At 39.2% G+C, this 22,962-nt stretch overlaps 1 protein-coding gene across 15 annotated transcripts in view; it reads right to left on the bottom strand.

Annotated features, from left to right (window-relative positions):
• Positions 1-619: 619 nt before the first annotated feature.
• Positions 620-22,962, bottom strand: part of LOC144688446 (nuclear receptor coactivator 3-like) — a 264,554-nt gene continuing 242,211 nt past the window's right edge. For 13 of the 15 annotated variants that reach the window (XM_078554993.1, XM_078554991.1, XM_078554989.1 and 10 more), the window contains 8 exons: positions 20,685-20,915; positions 19,707-19,836; positions 18,395-18,566; positions 15,657-15,962; positions 12,829-12,930; positions 11,653-11,854; positions 9,735-9,909; positions 8,671-8,872 (listed from right to left, as the gene is read on the bottom strand). In XM_078554993.1, coding sequence (XP_078411119.1) covers positions 8,671-8,872; positions 9,735-9,909; positions 11,653-11,854; positions 12,829-12,930; positions 15,657-15,962; positions 18,395-18,566; positions 19,707-19,836; positions 20,685-20,915 — 1,520 coding nt within the window. Of the gene's footprint in view, positions 6,723-8,670; positions 8,873-9,734; positions 9,910-11,652; positions 11,855-12,828; positions 12,931-15,656; positions 15,963-18,394; positions 18,567-19,706; positions 19,837-20,684; positions 20,916-22,962 lie in introns of those variants that run through there. The other 2 variants (XM_078554996.1, XM_078554995.1) reach the window with 1 other exon arrangement.

The raw sequence follows: 22,962 nt of genomic DNA on the forward strand, positions 1-22,962 counted from the left end.
TTTTTATGTGGAACATTCCTTGTTGCAGTCCTATTCAGGCCCCTCCTTCACTATTTTTCGCCAGTACATTGATGACTGTATTGATGCTGTTTCCTGCTCCCTCCCAGAACCTGAAAATTTCATTAACTTTGCTGTCAATTTCACACTATCTCTCTCCTTCTCATAATTAATCTTCAACTCATCTTGACTTCTCAGTGCCCATTTCTGGGTATCAACAAATATACACTATAAGCCCACTGACTCCCACAGCTACCATGATTACACTTCCTCATACCGTTTCCGTCCTGTGAAACTCTGGTTCACTCAATCAATCACTGAACTCTTATCACAGACCTTCTACGTTACAACAGATCTTCTTCCCCTTTGCACTTTTTCCTAGCTCCCTCCTGGTTTTCATTTGTTTAAAACCTATTACATTTCTAACTTTTCTCAGTTCTGATGGAAGGTCATGCACCTGAAATCTTCACTGTTTCTCTCTCCACTAATGCTGCCTGGCCTGCTGAGTATTTTCAGCATTTTTTGTTTTTATTGGAGACCACCTGTCTTGCTGATCATAAAATGTTAATATTTAAACCATCAATGCTAAATAAAATGATACACAATGTGGTACAACTGTATGTTTCTTTTAACATTCACATTCACACACTTTAATATCATGAAAATTTATTCAGACATGGCTTATGTGTATTTAATGTACAACTTTTACAGAATGCTTTCTTACAACATCTGTTTCCAAACAGCTGAATAGCAAGATACAGTAACAAATCGCCAAAGACATTTTAAATAGAAATCTTTATTTACAACATTAACATCAAGAGGCAAATAAATCAGTAAAAGCAATATCTGCTAACAACCTTATCTTTTTTAATTATTTTGTGTTTTTTTAAACGAATTCTCTATCATACCTTGCTTTGCATGAAATGTAACATTGGGATACAAATAGCAATATTTGATATCTTCAGACTGAACTAAATTGAATCCTCACTACTCTTCAATACTGTAGGTCTCCTCCAGTTGGCCTTTCAAATATTGCTTTTACAGCATGATAAATTTATTAATTTTATTTTAAGTTTTTTTTTTTACAGGTGTCTACCACCAACAAAACTTGATACAGAAAATTAAAAACTTAAAATTAGGTTGAGGCTAATGGGAAAAATAAAAAGAAAAAAAGTGACTCATTATAATACCTGCATTGAATTATTCCTTATTTAAATAATAAATATTTTGCTCAGCTGGGTAAACCTATACATTAGCCATATTAATGTACAATTTGGTTTTATCCGTAAGGAAAGAGTTTGAATATACATGATCTCAGAATTCTATAGTAGTATGCAATCTAAGAATGAAAACAAATAAAAAAATCTAGTCTAATCTCACACATTTTACCTAGAAATCCCAAACCTCCAAGAGCACCCAGTTCAGATCGCACATAATTATTGTACTGGAATTCAAAACAATCATTTTCTGCATTAAAAATATAATTCCATTTTATTCACAGCGCTCTGAACTCATTGTGATGTGAAGCATTGTTAGGTAAAATGATCACTTACTGTCAGGGAAGCGGGTGGGAGGGAGCTAATAAGGAAATCTGGAGATTGGAGACAGAAATGCAGCCCAGCCTTTTAGTTTCCAAAATCAGTTGTGGACATTAGTACGGTCAGTGTTCGGACTCAAAGAATGATGCCAATTTGCAAACACTATTATTAATGTTTCACCTGGAGTAAAATCTGAGTTGTATAAAATTTTCATTAAAATATACAATGTTAGTTCCAGGAAATAAGCTTTTCTCCCCTTCCTTCCTTCTAGAAGGTACTGACTCCACGGTGGAATAATGTTCTACAGGCACTGGGTGCCTCAAGTACCTGATCCAAGTAGCCATTACTTATTTGCAATCCTGAAGTGTGTGCATCAAAAGGATATTTGATCCCAGTCGGCTTCTAGCTAACCTTGCCCCTGTACTCCAGATGTCCATTTTTGGATGAACTCCAGCAGGATCAGGAGTGAGAATGCTAGTCAGTTTCCTCCTCCCCAATCCAGACTCATTGAGGACAACTGTAGTGTGCCTTTATTCTCCTCAGCCCCCTCATAGCTAACATCAGCACAAAAGAGAGATCAAAGCTGGAGCCATTCTGGTCTGTAAATTTCAGTTATTCCCTAGATGAACCTACTGAGGTATCAGGGACATAATTACTGCTGGAGTGAGATTGACTGTACATTTCATGAGCAAGTCAGAATGTCGATAGCTTGCACTCTTGGGAACATGGGCATTTTTTACTTTTTGAAGCAACAAACAGATGTTCGAACAGGAATTCATGCACTGATCTTTTGTAAATATTGTTCACCTTAGGAAAAAAAGGGATTCAGTTGAGGCAATTGGCAATTAATTCAAGTTTGTATCCTTTATAAATATCCCTGTACAAAAACCCATTATTAAAACTTGCCATCACAATATTTTTTTAAAATTAGCTTGTAGTAATTAGCTGTAGAAACTTATATCAAATGCAAGCATCTCACGCTGCTTCTAAAGAGCCCTATTTTCTCTAAATCATGTGAAAACCAACTCATTTTTGTTACTTGGGAATTCTATCTAATTAATGCCCTTCTCTTGTGGGATGCAAGCAATTTATCCCCTGCCATGCACCATGATCCAGTACAAAAAGAACAAATTCGGGAAGCAGGCGGGTAGCTCTGTAATTCACCTCTCTGTTGAGAATGAAATACCCATGTCGCTCAGGGTCACCAGCTGAAATTGGACACTCTTTGCCAGTGAAGAACGTTCATACATTTGAGCTGTGGTTTGAGATCTGAACATTTTATCAGGGAATATATTCTGCTTAATGGCCACAATATTCAGAGTTCCAGTATAAGAAATATGGAGATCAGCTATATCATTATGCCTAGATTTAACAAGAAAAGCAAAGCAGAAGTTATAAAATAATAGTTAACAATAAAATATGCACTTTAATTGGTTATATTCTTAAGGACACTCTTCACCGAGTACAGGTATAGTATTTTTAATATCTACTTCCTCCTCAGGATACAGAAAAGTGCAACTGAATATAAATGAAACACAGTTTTCCATATGGTTCTTCACACCAAGAATCAGCTACTGCAATGCAGCCAATGTCAGGTCCCTTACACTATCAGGCTAATTTAGTCGTTTGTTTCTTTTTTTTGGTTAGTTTCGACCTCAGTCTAGATGTGCAGCAAACCTGAGTGTTTTCATCACTTAGCAACCAAAGTAACTGATGTCTTCCCCCCACCCCAGCCCACCCACAGTAAAAGGTTGTCCATGATTAAGCTTTCAATTCTGAAAACTTTCACTCTGAACTACCCATGTATAAATAAGGCAAGTTTGTATTTCATTCCCCACTCAAAAAAAATCTTTTTCATTACTTCAGGAATGAGACTCGATTTCCAACTGAGTGGAAACAACAGGCACTCAGCCATTTTTGTTTTCAACTTGGCCAGGCTACAGCTGAACTGTATTGCCTCTGTGTCATGGATTGCCCAGCTCCATCTATGCATGGTTGACTTCAGACAGCCAAATTTTATTTTGGCTCATATGCACACCAGGGAGCACCAGTCAATGGCTGCCAAACGTCTGCCCCGTGTGCAAAATGCAGCAATTAATTGCTGAAAGAAGTCTGCACCAATGCTTCTAGAAAGCTTTCAGGTCATTTTTTTAAAAAACCCTAAATATATTAAGCAGAGTCACAAAGGGATTCTTCCAAAATTAAAAATCAGATGCTGCTACTTAAACTTCTTCTAATAAAACAAAGTTTCTTTCAGTTTAAGAGTAGCCAGCTGACACAGTCAGTAATGTATCCAAAGAACACTAAATTTAAATCAAATATTTGCTTTGTTTCTCGTGGGGTTTGGGGAGACCAAACAAAAAATATTCAGATGTGGAATGTATCTGCTGCTGTTGACAGCAACTCGTTTTTTTTAAACTGTTAAGTGATCAATATGATCAGACAAGGCCTCAGGCCATTACTTGCACAAAACATACCCATTGCTTCAACTAAAGTAGGTTCAATTCAAGTTAATGTTCATAAATGCTGCCAAGAACAGCATTTTTTCTATTCCATTCATCTAGCACTTGCTTGTCTACAAATGCAAGTTACAATAACAAAGTTAACCAGGCTTGACATTGTCTTTATCTACGGTAGTTCCAGTAACATTGTATATATTGATTTAAAAAAATAACAAGTCTACAGAGGCAGAAGTGCAGTTGTGGCCTGACACAAACCGCATTAGCAGCACAGAAACCTTACACTTCAGTTGAATTGTTGCATAGATTTCTGTACCATTTGAACATTTGACTTCAGTCATTAGGGGGAAAGGAAGTCTGTTTAAATTGCTGTATCCTTTTGGGGAAAAAGAAGTTCTCAGTGGCAGTAATTAATTTTGCATTAAAATGCTAGTCATGATTTTGTGTAGTCTTGAGGTACATTCTTTTTCTTAACAAAGAATGCACTAGCAGACATGTCCAACTTTGTGAAACACTATAGACTCCAGCAGATCAAACAATGTTTGAGTAGAAAGAAATAAAAGCAGCAAACAAGGTAGAAGGAAAAAAGAACTCACATTAACTAGAACAATGAGCATTCATGGAATAAGAACTACAAGCTAGTTTAGATGTGCAAAATGATTCCACTTCCCTGTGATGAGCATGTTACCTTTATGCTTCTTTGTCAGTCTAAAATCTATAGTTCAATCAGTTTCGCTCAACTACAGTATTGCTTTTATATTTCTAATAAACTTTGGAAAGACACTGCAATCAAGAAAGTTATCTTTTGTTTCAACAAATCTGAACACACCCTGAAACCAGTGGCATTAACTGGTAACAGTTATTTTCAGACCAATCTGAACAGAATTCTCTTCTTTCTTCAAAAAAAATACACCCCAGTATATTATTACCCACAAAAAATCAAAAGCAATCAAAATTTAGTTTTACAGTTAAACATAAAAATGCTGTCCACTGAATTAAACTCTATCACTATGAATTGCATAATGTTCAGTCCTGTCACTCATTCATAAAGTCATCATAGACTTTGCTCATTCAGAATCTCACAGAATCCATAATTTACACTCAAAATATGGAAATTAGGTAGAATATTATTCCTTTGGAGCACAACCATGTAAAGTAAGCTGATGTGTGAGGCAATATCACGTGAAACCTGTCACAGAATTGAATCTCATTTTTAATGATGCAAATCTCATTCCATCCCCCTATATTTGTAGAAGTAGTGGAATGCCAAAGTTCCGTCTTCACAAAGCTCCTTACATCATCCATCACCATAACATAGACACTATGAATTATTGCTCAGCAATTTACAGGCGACCCCTCTCTTCCTCTCACAGAGGTGAGGATGGCCAAGCAGCACTTGATGGGCAATTCTGTCTCAATATAAACTAAATTGAATACTAGTAAGAAATAAATCATTCTTCAAACTTTTGATCAGTTACTGTTTGGCCAATTTAAGCTTTGATTTTCAGGTAAGATTGATGCAGTTGCACTATTCAGAAGCACCTCTTTTTATAGATATAATGATGGGGAGAGGAAGGTGAGAAGGAAGAGAAAAAAAACTTTTAGAAAGTTAAAAGCTAGATTGGCAGCACAGGATAAAATCTGGGTGATCAACATGGAAAAATCTAAAGATTTTGCACATTTATACAGATTGGCTCAATTGTCAAGGTCTGGTGCAAACAGGACTGACAACTTGAACTGGTGCCAAAAGGCAAGTGTACAGAAATAAGAGTCTGTCAAATAGTTAGCCTCACCAATGCTGTGCAAAAAAAAAAATCAGAAAATGTGACCTATAAAAGTGTATATATAATATAATATTGTATTCATTATTTACAAGATATATTCACAGGAGCCAGCTTCCAGGAGTTTTATGCTGCAGTACCTTGCTTTGAGTGAACAGCACGCACCTTGTATTTACCCCATTTGAAATTTTATCTGCAATATTTTAAAATAAAGAAGATTATTGCTTGGCATTGCATATGCAGATTTAAAAAGTTGGAGGTTGGTCATACAGTGTGTTCCACTACAAAATACCAATGGGATATCTAACGCAAAGATGATTTGGAAAACAAAAACAAGAAATTGCTAATGTGCAGATATGGCTATACTGATCATGAAACACTGCAGCGATCCTTGACTACTTCAGCCCTCTCTAAAGTGCATCAACAAGCACACTGTCCTATGCTGACACTCAGCAGTCACCTTTTTCTTCCCCTCAAATGTTTGTAAATGTGATGACCACATTACGAGTGACATTTCACAACACTGCCAAACAAAGTAAAACAAGGCCAGGTACTGCATTGAAGTAGATGCTAGATTTGGCAAGCGAAAAGGTAGCAACCAGGTGACATTAAAGGACAATTAAAAACCAAAGCAAATCCTAAACGATTCGAGTTTTTGACCCAGCGGTGTACTGCTGCCAAGAGTCTTCTTTTTGATAAAACAAACACATCTAATAAAAACAGAGAAACAGTTCTCTTTTGTTAAGAAATGTACAACTTAGCAGGCTGGCACAGTGGTTCTATTTGGGCTGCACCAATCCCCAGCAGCACACAAGGTGGCGCCATCTCCATCTGTGTAATTGTCTTTGTTGTATATTCTCACAGTGCATTGCTCTCAAAAGCCATGTGGACCCAAATTAACCATTTTTGGATTGATGATCAGCCGTCCTGAGTTGTCAGCAATATTTCTGTTTCAGGGAAAGGTGAGAAAAGAAAGGGGATTAAGAACATTGAGAGTTTGATATTTACCCCAATTAGCTCAATATAAAATCTACACAATTGAGTCAAATGGTTTACACAATCAATTTTGGTGCTCCAGGAGAGGGGTGTCAGAGCTGGAGAACACAATGCACTTTTGCTTTCCAAGTATTGTTCTAGCTTTATTATCTCTACGTTATTAATTATCAAGTCAGAGAAAGATCAGGTACGGAGCCCAGCTTCCCCTACTTTGCCCCAATAACATGTTTCTGCACTTAGCAGTCCACGGTTTCTCCCCATGCATTTTGATAGTTAGTAAAATGTGAGTTGGCAAGCATAGAAGTGAAATAGCTATAACCAAACTCATCAGAACACTATTGTTATCTGCGAAGCATTTCTATTTTCCACATCAGCCACCCTTATAGTAACAAGGGTAGATTAGAGAAGTTGGGGTTCTTGGTGAATCAAAGGAGATAGAGGAGATTTGATAGAGGTGAGCAAGATTATGACAGTTTTGGATAAGATAGACAAAGAAAATCTGTTCCCGTTAACTGATGACACAAGGACTAGGGGACACATATTTAAGGTTTTGAACAAGAGATGCAGGGGTGGGGGGGGCGAGGGGAAATGGAGGAAGAACGTTTTTACGCAGCTGTGTCAAAATTGGCTGCTGTGTTTTCCTACACCTTTTTGAGAATATAAATAGCAGAGTAGATAAGGGGAGACTATGGATGTCATATATTTCGCTAATCGGAAGAGATTCTTATATGTCACACAGGAGGTTGTTATATAAGGTTAGGGCTCATGGGATTCTGGTTAATATACTATTATGGATTGGTCAATCAGCAGAAAACGGAGTGGGAATAAATGGGTAATTTTCAGGATAGCAGGCTGTGACTAGCGGAGTGCCATACGAATCAGTGCTTGGGCCTCATCTCTTTACAATCTATATCAATAACTTAGATGCAGAGAACATGTGCAATACAGTCAAGTTTAATAGTGATCCAAAGCTATATGGGAAAATAAGCTGTAAGGAGGATACAAAGCGGCTGCAAATGCTGACTAGCTAAGGTGATTGGGCAAGAAGGTGACAGATGGGAGTACAATGTGGGGAACGTGTGAAATTATTCAGTCTGGTAGGAAGAATGGAAACGTTTTTTTTAAAATAAGGAGAGTAAATACCAGTATTCAGAGGAATTGTGGGTTCTTATACATGAAGTACAGAAAAGTTAACAAGGAGGAATAGCAAGCAATTAGGAAGGCAAGTAGTATGCTAGCCTTTACTGCGAGGAAATTGGAGTGTAAGAATCAGGAAGCTTTGCTGAAATTATATTGGGCTTTGTTGAGTCCACACCAGAACACCATGTATAGTTTTGATCTCCTTACCCAAGGAAGGCTATACTTGCTTTAGAGGGAGTGCAACAAAGTTTCACAAGATGAACTCCTGGAATGAGAACTGTCCTACGAAGAATGATCGATTAGAATAGGCCTATGTTCTTTGGAGTTTAGAAGACTGAAGTGGGGGGGGGAATCTCATTGAAATGTATAAAATTCTTAGTGGATGCTAAGAGGCTATTCCCCCTGGCAGGAGACTAGGGATCATAGTCTTAGGATAAGGGGCTGGTCATTTAGAAATGGGATGAGGAGAAATTAATTCATTCAGAGGGTTGTGAATCTTTGGAACTCTCTAACCCAGAGGGTTGTGGACATTCTGTCATTGAAAATATTCAAGATTGAGATCAATAGTTTTAAGCACTCAAGAAAAATCAAGGGATATGGGAATTGGGTGGGAAGGCGAAGTTGAAGTCGAGGATCAGTCATTGAAGACTCAAGAGGCCATGTGACCTACTTCTGCTTCTATTCTTACATTACAACAGTGACCACACTACTGCATTGGCTGTGAAGTGCTTTGGGAGGTAGCAAGATCATTAAAAACTTTTATATACATCCTACCTGTTCTGGACCCATGGTTGACATCCCTGACACAGACATTGGAGTCATGCCCATTTGCCCTGGCATCTGACCCATACTGCTGCCACTGGCATTTACTGGCATGTTGGCATTCATATTCATCAAGCTGTTGTACGTGCTGGCATTTGCCTGTTGCCCAAATTGCTGTGGAGACTGCTGTGGAAATGTACTGCAAAAAACATGAAGTCAATAAAATAAATTGACATACTCCTCTGCACCCTTAAGCTGGGTACAGTAGTTTATTCAAAGAACTGAAGTGTGCATAACACAAAGTTGGTTCAGGTGAAGGAGGCCTTTTGACACTTTTGATTTCATCTTTTCAAAATACCAGTCCTACCTCCTCCCATTACAGCATCTAGGAATTTCTGGGTAAGCTCAATATGCTAGCGCTAACTACTGTTCCAGCTTTTGATCACCTTTTAAGTAATGAAATAATTACAGATATCGGTCCTTCGTAGCTTGTTGCTTTGGCAAGTATTATTTTGGCTTTATTATCTCTCCACTATTAAATATCAGGTTTATTCAAATTACATTTAGCAACAGTGCAAAGTAGTTTCTGCTTCACAGCGACACCAAAGTTGTAGTATACATTTCGAGCCAGGGCATAACCCAACACCGAAGAGAGGCAGTATGAAACTCATAAGAGTAATCTTGTATTGCTTTGATTGCATGAAGTGTTAATTGCAGTATAGAGTCAAACCAGTCTTAAAGAATAGTTAATGAATCTCTTGGGCTATGTGGATTTAAAAACGAAATCTAATTGTCATAAATTTAAACAAAATACAATGAAGATGCTACCGCCCAAACATATAGAACATCTACACATTTAAAATTTTGTTGCTGGGAGAACAGTTTTGCAACCACATATGAACAGAAGCATGCATGTTCCAGCAGGTAGTGTAAACAATATACTCTCTGGTTGGAACCAACACTGCAGCGTACGGTTCCCTCCGAAATGTTTTTTTCAAGGCAGAAAATATCTAATAGTTCCTCGGAGCTCATGAACTAATGACAGCTCTATTACAACATACCTATTTCCGCCCATGTTTCCCGTGGACCAGCCCTTCATGTCAGTTGTTGTTTGGTAGACAGAAGCTGCCTGAGGGTGCTGCATCATGGGATTCTGTGAAAGCCCTATTCTTGACATGAGTGCATTATGGGGGCTGGGAGCCCTGCCAAAAGTTGGGTCAGGTTGTTGGTTCATCCCTGTACAAAGAAAACTGCAGTTAATCCACAACTAATAGAACCACCAAAACAAATCATGTCCACTTAATCAACACGCTATTTAAAAATACCTGTGACAAGGATGTTACATTGTAATTTCAGCATAAAATCAACAGGTTTCCTTTTTTCTAGAGTCTTTTTCATGCTGGCTCTTACTGGGGTAATGTTTCTCAGACAATGGTAGCCCTCTTGTATCTTGTCCATGTGAAAACTCTTCTTGTGCTTGCCTGGACAATAATCGGTCAACAGGCTAATTGATTGTGCTCAAGTTGATGGGGGCAGTGATCACCACTGAGATGGATTCAGTTTTCCCCAAATACCCATATAAACTCATTTCCCAGTAGAAGATTGCTGGAATTTTGCCCTCCTGAGTACAGAGGCACTGAAGTTAGTCGCAGTATCTCATCTTATGCCCTGGCTGGTCTGTATGTGTAAAGGGTCACCACTAGATCTCTGTGAGGTCATGTGAAAATCAGGATTACATTGCCCATGATTTACCAAGTAGCTATTTAAAATATTCCACTCAAGGCATTCCTTAAGGTCTTAATCAGAGATTAAATATTACAAGTTCCTGCTGTTATTTACTAAAACATGGTCAACAAAAGGTGGAGATACAGGATAGGGAAAAATGCATCAAAAAAAAAGAGAAAAATGAAGTTAAACTAACCAAACATTGGAGCAATTGAAGAGATGTTAAAGAAGGAGAAATGAAAGCATTATTCAAATAAATACACTAAGCCAAAAAAAGGTAAAAACCACTTGAGAAAATAAAATTATACCTAAATCACCTGTAGTGGTAGTTCAGTGGAAGATTTAAAAATTAGGAAAGAGAATGTTTTAGAACAAAACTTAAACTGCTCAAGAATAAGACATACAGGCATAACTTCACCAACAACTTGTACTTACATAGTGCTTTTAACACAGTAATTTGTCTCAAGGCACTTTGTCAGATTTGTCTGATAATGCTGCACCCAGTCACAGAGATATTAAGACAGAGACAAAAACTTGATCAAAGAGATAGGTTTTAAGGAATGACTTTTTTAAAAAGAGAGGCAGAGAAGTTTAAGGAGTGGATTCTAAATCTTAGGGCCTAAATGGCTGAAGGCACAGCCACTAATGGAGCTGAGAAAAATCGGGGATATGTGAGGCGCCAGATTTTGAGTACCACCAGCATCTTGTAAGTTTGTAGGGCTGGAGGAGGATACAGAGATAGGGGAGGGTGAGGCTATGGAAGAATCTGAACACAAGGCTGAGAATTTTAAATTGAAGTATTGCTGAACCAGAAGCCAACGTAGGTCAGCTAGCACAGGGGTGTTGGGAGAATGGGACTTGTTCCGAAATAAGATTTGGGCAACAGAACTTTGCATGAGCTAATTTACAGAGGATGGTAGATTCAAGACTAGCCAGAGAGCAGTGGAATTGTCAAGTTTGGAGGTAACAAAGGCATGGAAGAGTGTTTCAGTGGCAGGCGGTCTTCAGCTAAATAATTTCAGTGAATGGTGTGAATAACTGAACTTGACTGTAAGAGCCTAACCAATCTGTTTTCCCACATTTTCATCATTCTGTGGGTAGTATGATACTAGAAATGTCCAACATTGAGCTGTAAAATGCAGGCATATTTGGGGGAGCTGAAGGACAAGGAGGACAAATGACAAAAGCTTCAGAGATAAAGTACAATTGAAAGGCAAAACAAATGACAAGACTTTGCTATCTTGAATTATATACCATAATTTGGATGGTACGTGAATTGCTGTGGTGACGCTGGGGTTATCTGAGGACCTCCCATAGCACTTTCCATGCCAGTGGGAGCTGTTACATTGGGTGGAGGGCTGAAGCCTTGCTGTTGCTGCTGTCGCATAATCATGGCTCGTTGCACCATCTGTCTCTGGCGTTGACTCAGGAGCTCTCGATGCTGTTGGGCCATCATCTGTGCATTGAAAAAAGCCTACAAATGAGTGCAGAAGACATAAGCAGCCCACCATAATCTACAGGCCAATTAATTAGTATTGGAATGTAATCAATTGATCTTTGTTTGAATTTATATGTCGTCGAGCATTGAATGATTTCAACAGTACCAGAGACCAGCTTTGCGAAACAAGCACATGATCATTTTATAACTGGTCCAAAATTACTTCTCTCAAGGACAGTTCAGATGGTCTCTAATCCTAATCATCTTCTGCCCGGTACAATCATAACGTTAATAATGTGGACTAATGCACTTATCCAGATATATCTGTTAAAAAAGTGTCTGCACAGAATAAGTTCTCCCAGGCCTGGGCAGACAGAAATAGCTGCTTCATTTCCTGCATGCACTGGTACCATTATACTTCAGCAATTGCTGTAATCTTCCTCATCTCCTCATGGTTCTCATACTCCTTGTTTAACAATAATATTCAGTTACTGTAAATTACACTTTTTTGATCCAAAACTATCCTTGTTCTTCATGACAAGTCAGAAAACAGATGTGTGTAACAATTACTTCGGGTAGGTTCGAGGCAATGTTCCCTGTAAGCTGCTGCTCATGGCTGCTCAGCAACCCAAAAGTCCCTGCTCAGGCTGCACATAAATCAGCCCCTTTAAATTACCACACCTAGGTGGCAATGCAAAAAGAAATTAAAGGGCTCACGCACATGAATAAGCACAATCCGAAAAAAATTTAGAGGGAGCTTTGGTTAGAAATCATTAAAAATTTATTCAGCAGATTCATTCTATCACAGCCTCAGATAAAGCATATATATTATGCACTCTCAACTATAGAAAAACTATTCACACATCACAAGGACTGTCTTTCACACACCCCATACGGCTTAAAAAATTGGGCTACAAAGAAAAACAACATATTTTATACACTAAACACATATAAATATGTTATAAAAAAAAGATGAAACACTGGCCACTTACCTGTGCCATCATTTGCTGTGATATGCCTGGTCGGAGAGCAGGATTGACTGCACTGGGGCTTTCTAGTTTAACTCCAAGGGGCGGACGGTTTGGGTTCATAAGCTTCAAAACACAAATTTCAAATGTCTTCCTTATTCTGATTCAAATATAAAATGCACCCACATCATTGCAGCATAATTCTCTTACATCCCTTACATTTTCTACACAGTGGGAAAAGCCAAAAACAAGATTGAGTGGTGACATAATCAGCTGAGTTCAACTCAATTATCAAGAACAAGAATTGCCACTCAGTATTCAACTGTAGGAATGTTACTCAAAGTGACCAGGTAGTTTAAGATCAAAAATGCAAACAGTAAATTTTCCTTCATTCAGGGGAAATAAGTTTTGACTCCCTATCTCCGTCTAATCACCAAAATCATAGCAGCTACAGGGAAAGGAACACTTCAGGAATTATGGACACAAAACTGGGCCCATAAAGGGATACGCACAGGCAATGAGCTACTACTGGTTTCCAGGTGAAGCAATGATTTACATGTACTTCTTTCAATTTAGTCTACTGCATTTGCTGCACCAGTGTGGTCTCACACAACTATAACTGGCTGTGAGGATTGCAGTTCTCTATATTTACGCTGGCAGTTTTGCTCCCTGCATCAGATTTCTGGCTCTGTGATCAGCTGGAACCAGGCATGAAGACCTGAGCAGTTTGGGGGCACAATTCCTTCATTTCCTCGCCTTGATCTTGGTTACTAAAAATATTTAATATGATCTGTTATGAAGATATTTAAGAATGAGAGTTTTTCTACAGCCAAGATACTATGAATCTTCAATGGCCAAATGAGGCACTGTAGAAACAGGGGTTTCAATTTCAAAGCAACATTAGCTTCACCACTTAAAATTCCAGTAGAATGTGAAGGCATTAGAGAGTATGCAGAAAAGATTTGTGAGAATGGTTCCAGGGATGAAGATCTTCAGTTACCTAGATAAATTGGAAAAGTTGGGACTATTCTCCTTGGAGAAGGTTGAGAGGAGATTTGATAGAAGTATTCAAAATCATGGGGGGGTCTGGACAGAGTAGGTAGGGAGAAACTGTTCCCTAGGTAGGGAGAAACTGTTCCCATTGGTGGAAGAATCGAGAACTAAAGGCACAGATTTAAGGTGAATGACAAAAAAAAGCAATGGAGGCATGAGGAAAAACTTCTTCCATGGAGTGAGTGGTTAGGCTCAGGAATGCACTGCCTGAGAGTATGATTGAGGCAGGTTCATAGAAGCATTCAAAAGGGAATTGGATTATTTTCTGAAAAGGAAGAACATGCAGACCTACAAGGAGAAGGCAGGGGAGTGGCACAAAGTGAACTGATTCGAAGTTAAATTTTCAGTTCTTTAAACAATCTGAAACTTGGGTTGACTGAGAACTGATACTATCAGAAAGATTACTACAGTGAAATGAAGAAAAGAAACAACAGAATTATTGACCAGAACAAAGAACATGGTTTAGAAATTCATTCATGCTGTGCCCATTATACAGGTATAAAATGGGTACCATACATTTAGAGCTGGAAATGCACCTCCTCTAATCTTGGCCTAAGCATCAAGGGCCCAAGCTGAAAAATGGCATTAGGCACTTTGCATATGTAAATAAAAGCCAAAACACCCCATCGGTACCTCCTTTGTCAAATTAGTTTGCCCTAAACCCAGCTGATGCTGGGCCGGCTGCATTTAAAAAAAAATGTCGATATCTCGCCTAAACTAACAATCTGTGAAGGGATGACTGCAGACAATGAGCTACTACTGGTTTCCAGGTGAAGCAATGATTCACATGTACTTCTTTCAATTTAGTCTACTACATTTGCTACGCACAATGTATTCACTGGGGAGACCAAACGCAGATTGGGTGACTGCTTTGTGGAACATTCCTGTTCGGTCGCAAGCATTACCCTAAGCTTCCAGTTCTGCTTGTCATTTTAATTCACTATCTTGCACTCTCACTTATTTCTGTCCTTGGCTTACTGCAGTGTTCCAGAGAAGCTCAACGTAAGTTTGAGGAACAGAATCTCATCTTCCAATTAGGCACTTTACAGCCTTCTGGACTCAACATTAAATTCAACAACTTCAGACCTTGAACACAGTCCCCCCGCCTTGATTCTGGGTTTTTTTTTTGCCATCTGCTGGGCAGAATCTTGTTTTTCATGTTTTTGCTTTCAGACAGTTGTTCATTATTCTGCCATTCACACTTACTCTGGACAAATGCTTTGGTTCTTTACTACAACCATTACCACTCCCTTTGCCTTTTGTTTCATGAAATCTTTGTCATTTAATCTCTCCGGCCCTATCCCAGACCTTCCCCTTTTGTGTTTTCTCCTCTTGCCACCTTTCAATGGTATAAAACATTCCTGCTTACCTTCCTTCAAATGCCAACTCTGTTTCTGTCTCCACAGATGCTGCCAGACCTGCTGAGTATTTCCAGCACTTTCTATTTTTACTTCAGGTTTCCGGCATCCACTGTGTTTTGTTTTTATTTTATCTACTACTGGCTATCACTCGAGATCCCTCCTGATCGAAATCACCCCTTTCGATCGCTCTCCGAAGACCTATCTGAGGGCTCCCTGGAGATGCCTAGCAGTTGTTCGCAGCTCACCATTCCAATATACACAAGGCCAATATTGAGCATCTGACCTACTCGTTCTGGTACAGGGTTCAGACTACCAGTATACAACTTCGAACCCACCTTCTTTATCTACATGATAAGGAATTAAAATTTTGAAAATGTCTTAAAAAAAAAACACATCTTCAACATGGACAATGTGACTCGCAGCACAAGCTGCTCTTACCTGCTGCTGTCCTTGTAATCTCTGTTGAAGTTGCAATCGAAGTTGTTTGGGAGCAGAAGCATTCATCATGCGATGCCGGGCAAAGTTTGCTCTGGCATGAATGTTGGGAAGGGGGAAACTGCCTTGTTGACCCATTTGATTCATCATGGGGTTAAAGCTTGGTTGCTGGCCCTGCATGGAAGGATAACATCCCTGCACTTGTCCAGGCTGGGATGGAAATGGTTGACCATATATAGTTTTTTGTTCTAACATCATGGTTGTGTCCTGCCCTGAGAACAGTTCTGAGTGTGCCTCAAGAGGTTGAGCCTAGGCAGCAAAAATAATAAGGATTAATCCAAGTTATTCTGTAAAATCTTAACACAAAGATAAAAGTGCCCTAAATGTTCATTGCTATTATCTTCAACAAATTCAAATTCTTTATTTCAAGTTCTATATGTAGACTGCAACCCACTTCTTAGTGCAATGCCACTATCCCTGTTCTGTCAACCCAGCTTGTCTGATACACCATCTCTCTTCACAGACTTTCACATCTAAAGTTGTGAATAAGTCGTGGACAGGTTTGGAATGCTACATTAAAAAAAACTTATGGCTGATCAATTTTTGATCTTTGACAGTTTGCTAAATGCATGCAAAACTTTACAGGACAAATAAAAGGGACGGTTTAATTGACTTGGTTTAGTTAGTTATATGAATCAAAATCCAAAGGGGGAAAATTGGTTAATCCACAACCATGGGCACAAAACAAGAGGTGCAATTGTAACACCTGCCTCAAGAGGTTGGCCTAAGAATGCAAGCTAGTCTCAGGGCCCCATTATCACAGGGCCAGCAAACCACAGATGCCAACTGGGCAGTCTGTTGATCATGTCCAGAGCAAGATTAGCTAGCTTGAGTGCCGACGGTGACTGTCGAGTCGGTCTGGAGAAGGCAGCAAACAGGATGAGTGTAGGCCGCTGTACCGTCTGTAAAACTAGTTAGGTCACGTGCAGCGTAAGCTCCCTCCAATTTCTGACCAATTTTAGAGCGGGGAATTTAGACAGGTTAAGGCACCTCATGAGCATATGCAAGACAGCTAATGCTGGAGTATTGCTGAAAAGAGAGACAGGTCTAAGCTTTTCGTCTTGCACTCATCAGAACACTCAAGAATATTGTCATCATCCCCTTATACTGATGTTCTTGCGAGTGTCCTGATGAGTGGAAGACAAAAAGTTTATACATGTCTGTCTTACCGGCAATACTCAAGTTCTATACTACCAAACGACAGCCAATTCTCGTTTAAAATAGAGATCCAGAGATCTCTGAATTTCGCTTGAGCTGACATGGCATTAGGCGTATTTCCTTTTCCTTTGAAGCATGGGCCACAGTTCCACAAGCTGGTCAATTTTTGCTCCTATTTTACACTGAAAACAACTGGCAAAATGGAGTGCACCCCACAATCTCCAGTTGAATACAGTAGCACATTTATCCATTTCTTCACTTTTATTTAAATATCGCAAAGGAAATTAGAGTAAATGTCGGTGAGAATTTTATTACTGTACATACTGTTACAGAAAACAAAGGTATGTAACATTTTTTTTCCATATACAGACAATAATTGATATTGCACCTGATAGCAAGTTTGGTGAGCCAGATTTGAAACATACTTCATTATGGCACTAATAAAATGGCCTAATTTTATCAAATTTAAGTGTATAGCTATACTCATACTTGCTCTTCCATCACCTGCCAAAGCAGAGCCCGTGAAGTAATTGAAAGTTTTTCTTAAATAAGACAAATCGACATGAATGGCTATGACAACAAATTATACTTTTTGAGGTTTATCAACCCAAATTGCTCAATTTAATTGAGAAGCTAGATGCATATCCCAAGTATCCAGCCTACAGGGACCCTATGAATACTTATGAAATACAAATTTAAGCTTTAAAAACCTAAGGATATTTAAACGGGAAGGAATCAGGAAAACCAATCAGCATAACCACGGTACACCATCATTTAGGTCCTTTTGGGAAACTGATCCTTTTGTTCTTCCCACATCAATTTACTTCACTCTCTGTCAACTCAGAAATCTGTCTATTGGACATCAGTAAAACTATCTAGAAATGAACTGTTACACTGATGAAATTAGATTACTTCATTTCCTTACTTAAATTCCACCATCATCTCTTCTTTGCTGCCAACACCTGTTTGTTTTAATTAACAACGCAGACACAGGGCCAACAGACCAAGTCTACGAAGAACAGAGTAGGAGCCAAATTGAAATTTATACCAAGACAACATTAGGCCTGAAATATAGGGAGATGTAGGAAATGCTGAATGAAAAATGCAGTTGAAGCAAGGAATGTCTGTATTTAGAATATGATCTATGTTGCCAGATAATGCACAGTTTGGACATAGGAGAAAGTATTACACAAGAAAGCTTTAACTACTTGCTAATTTATTTTGACAACTTTCCTCAGTCCATGACACATGCTACCAAAAAGAAAATATATATTCCTCAAAGGTTTTTCTGTAAATTGGCGATGCCATGCTGGTGCATCGCACCGTCAAAGAACTTTCTGAGGTTGAATTACATTGATGGGTGCAATCTGCACTTAGTCATGAAATACCCAACAATAAGACTGTTCAATGGCAGCACAAGGTACAAACCGTTATTTACCATTCCCCAGTTCTCATACCCCTTACTGTTATTACCACAAGTCAATAAAAGAAAAATACAGAACAGAAAAGTCTGATTGTGGTACCTGACTGATAAGATCTGGGATTCCTAATGCCCTGTCAATTTCTTCTAGGCCCATTTCATCTGCATTGCTCAGCAGTGTGTCCAATTGATCCAGTAGCGCTTTTTCATCATTCTGAGCCTCTGCGGTAGTTGGAGGGCAAAGAAGATCATCCAGGGAGCTTCCAAATGGCTGCCTGTAACAGACCGTATTTACAGCCAAATGCATTATTGCAGGTACAAAGTATAGATTGACCGCAAACAAACATTATCTTGGGTAAATGAAGGAGGAAACAGCATACATGGCTGTTTTAATGCACACGAATCCAGAGACTCCGACCACCATCTGCAACCCCTTTCACCTTAGACCATTAGTGAATCGCTGAGATTAGCTTTCCTAGTTTTATCACATTAGCAGCTCAGGCACTTAGATCAGAGAAGCTTATGGCATAGAAGCCCACTTAACTTATTGTGTCTATGTCGGCTCTTTGTGAGAGCAATCTAAAAGTAATTCCACAGCCATGCTCTTTTCCCATTGGAGTGAGTACCCCTGAGGAGGCCCAAAAGTAGTTTCATTTGCTGGAATTCTCTCCCTTCAGCAGAAGTACTTTGAAAATTTAACCAAAGAAAATCTGTTGCTTGGCTGAGTTGCACGCTATTGTTCCACAGGCACCAAGACACAAGCTCAATTCCCTGGCTCCAATTATTACAAATTCCCAATCTGAGGGGGGCATTCGGTGGATGCTTGAAGCTTGCCAAGGAGGGATGGAGAGAAAACTGTTAGGATAATGATTCCAGATTGCTCTTACTCAATACTTGAATGGATTGTAACATATCTTTGGTGTTAACACTCCACCACCTTAAGCTAAAGAAACTGATCCTGGGACAGCCTGTTTCCCAGTCCAACTTCAATTTACACAAAATGAAAAAAAGCTGGGTCAAGTTGACGCAGTTTGGAACTCATCCAAATGGTGGCATGACAGTCTGTTAATCATGAAGTGAGTTTGGTTAGTATCCAAACAGTCCCCAGTGTGCCCAATATTGCAATAAATGACCAGTAATTTAACACTAATTATCAGAGACCAGAAAGATACCACATATTCGAGATTAAAATGTCAAAATAGGGGTAGCTTGCAGAACATTGTAGGTAGAGTTTTACTCTGCTCTTAACTACATCAGACCTGGGAATGCTTGAAGTGAACACAAAAGATGATATCAACAATTAAAGACCAAGCTGATTCCAATATGAATATTTACTCTAGAGTGAATCTTTGTTATGAAACAAAAAACAAGCAACACAACCAATTTTTTCCACCCAGCACAACTGACAAGCTAACCTGCTCTGGTTGCCTGAATTTCCTTGTTCCATCTGAAGGACACCTTCTGGCCATGATGCAGTTGGATTGCCTGGACCTTGCTGTTGTCCAAACTGCGGGCCTCCAAGACCCATATCCATCTCTGAAGGTCCTAGGTAATAAGAGAACACGTATGAAAAAAAAATGCAGATTTTTAAAATCTGGATGCTGTACAGTAAAATTAAATAAATTAGCATCTCTTTATCCTGCCCCATCACAATTTTTTTGAACTTCTAGTCAAGTGGATGGATTTGAGATTTGCTCCTCTGCCTCTACCAATACAACTCAAGCCTATTGGAAACAGGTGTTTAAAGACAGTTCAGGTTCTTCTCCAATTTTCCTTCCTCCCTCTCATCTGTGCCTCCTTGTCATCTCCAATAACATGAGCGTTCAGCTGGGCTTAGCAAAGTAGACAAGCACACCCTTACATCTCTGATGCCCATTTCAAAATTTCCTCATAAATGTTCGCCACTGTTTGTTCGATCTATGCTGGGATAATTCTGCAAACACCCACCAGAGCTCCACCTGAGGAGCAATCTTCCTATCTAAGCCTAGACAGTAAGCACTGGCAGATTAATGGACCATGGGTGAACCCAACCTGATCCTGGTTAATTATCTATGCAAAATAGTTTTGCTTTACATAGAAAGGTCAGATTGTAGCAACAGCATTGTCCCACAGTTCTTTATGGGCAGGAGGTGGGAGTGATTAAATGAGCCTCCTGCTCCTATCATAGAAATATTATAAATGTGCACAATAATTAAACGATAGAAAAGTGAGTGACATAACAAAAAGCCAACTTTAGGAATCAGACTAAACCTTAAATAAGCTTTAGCCTACCTTTCAATCAAAAGGTAGAATTCAGAAATTGTGATTCATTAATTTCTGACGAGTGGTTTTGGGGAAGTTGAAGGGTGGGGGTGAGGGGGAGGAAAAAATGAAAGAGTAGAAAAAAAACTTACTCAGTCCCATCATCTGTTGCTGAAGCAACGTTCTTGCACCAGATTGTCCATTAGACCGCATCTGCATTCCAAGTGAGGAGTTACCCACCATAGCTCTTTGCAGAGATGAGCTATAGTCCGAGCTTGGTCTGATCATAGAACTAGGTCCCGTGTTCCCAGTAGAGTTTGGCAATCCCCACTCCCCTGTTGCCATGGCTGTTTGCCGAGCAATGCTCATACCTCCATGTGAACCTGATGAAATGTGTTATTTGAATAATGAAAAATCCAGAGTCATGTCATTTATTCAGAATTGAACAGCACAGGATTTGAATAGACTAATGTTCCTTCCATAATTACATTTGCAAAGTTGAAATATGTCCAGTACAGAATGCTCACCAGTTCACGCTGCCTATCTATTTAAATATTTTATCTATTCTACACATTACCTACATATAAGTTACACTACCATCATCTCACTGAAATATAAGATCATAGAAACAACAAATAAATGAATGGCCAGATACTCTGCTCCTCAGGGTATCAGTTGAGGATTGGTGGCCAGGACACTGGAAGAACGGTTTGCTTCTTTTTTTTCACATCTACCTAAACAGACAGAAGGGGGCCAGGTCAATGTTTCATTCAAAAGACAACATCCCTTACAATGCAGCAAAGCCTTATTGCAACAGCATGTGGAATTAAGGGAATTACAGCCACGTCGATAGAATGGTAGTTGGTAGGTTGAGGTTGAGGGTAAAAGGGCATTAATTCTTGAAAGACGGGATGAGTGGCATTCTAACAACAGTTTCTGTTGGGGCTGCTCATAACTGCTATACTTATAGATGATCTGAATTTAGGAATTGAAGGAATAGTATTAAAATTTGCTGATACCATCACAAACTATAACAGAGACAAGAAAAGATTGAAGGAGGGCATTCTTGGCTAGCAGTTTGGGCAGATAGGCAAGTTAAATGTATAAAAATGTAAACTATTACCTTGTAGAATAGACATAGGAAATACACCTCAAATTCCAGAGTCTTAAGTGAACAAAAGAATAGAGTGACCCTGTTATGTAGGTACACAGGAACCATAATAAATGGCAGATCAAGTACGTAAGGCCACAAAAAAGACGATCCTTGGTGTCTGTTATGGACAGGAGGGAGGTTAATTTAAAAAGCCCTCATTTCTCCCCTCACTTCTCGTCCAGAAACAGAAAGATGTTTTGTATTTTCCCAACCCCTCAGTTTTGGTGTGATCCAATTTCTATTAATAATCCCACATCAAACTCGTGATAGGATGAACTCAGAGGGTTAGTTTATTTTGCACAAACTGAAACATGGGAGGGTAGCAACTTTACCTACTTCCCACTCATACAATAAAAGAGGAGGATAGAGAAAGTGAGATTTGCAGGGCAAACACCACAGAGTAAAGAATTATTGTTTCACGTGAGTTCAGAATCAAAGTCCAATGGTGTATTCTTTCAGACGTCAGCAGGCTAAGCTGATGCTGGATAATTCCCCTTTCCCGTAGCATTTACTTCCACAATGAGGTAGGTACGCAGAGATGAATTAGTCTTGTAGACGATAGTACAGTGGTTCAGAACCTCCTGTAGGAACAGTGTAGATGGGGCCAGGCATTCAAACCTGGACAGAACCTTTTTTCTGTGCTGCTGCTTGGTAGATGGAAACCTGGCAGACCAAGCTTTGCAACTCCACAAGGCAATATTACAGGTTCCACCAGCTAGGGGATGTGGAGTCATGTCACATGACTGCCATCTTTCCACTTTGTTTGGGTTCCTGAGGTTGTTAATGTTCCAACCATTAAGAATCTAAAAGGAAAGTTGCAGGGCCTTTTGTCCTAGCAGACTAGTAGACTCTGGTTGGCCAGCCTGGGTTCTGAAATGCAGATGGCCTTTGTATTTTGGTCTCTACAGCTCACAGGGGTCGTTCGCGTCTCTTTAGAGATAACGAGGCACAAGTTTCTGTGATACTGCCAAATAGCTGTTATGGTTTGAGGGTCGCATCTAAACATGCTTTAAAAGGTCATTGTCCAGTTTTTAAAATCTTAGAAATTAGCCATGAGGAGATATAATGTTTATATTTTATAAAAATATAGGAGTGTTAGGTCTTAGCCCCATTAGTGTTGTAAATCAAGGCAAGCCCCAGTCAAGTTGCTATGCTTTTGAGAAGGCTGTTTTAGTCAGGTGATGAACAAGCACAGATTCCCTGTTGTCACTATGAACTTTAAAGTGCTGCTCAATTGTTTGAAGGAGCATGGGCACAAATTACTAGAATATCAATCT

Source organism: Cetorhinus maximus, chromosome 13 (assembly GCF_964194155.1).
Source record: "Cetorhinus maximus chromosome 13, sCetMax3.hap1.1, whole genome shotgun sequence".
Classification (NCBI taxonomy): Eukaryota; Metazoa; Chordata; class Chondrichthyes; order Lamniformes; family Cetorhinidae; genus Cetorhinus; species Cetorhinus maximus.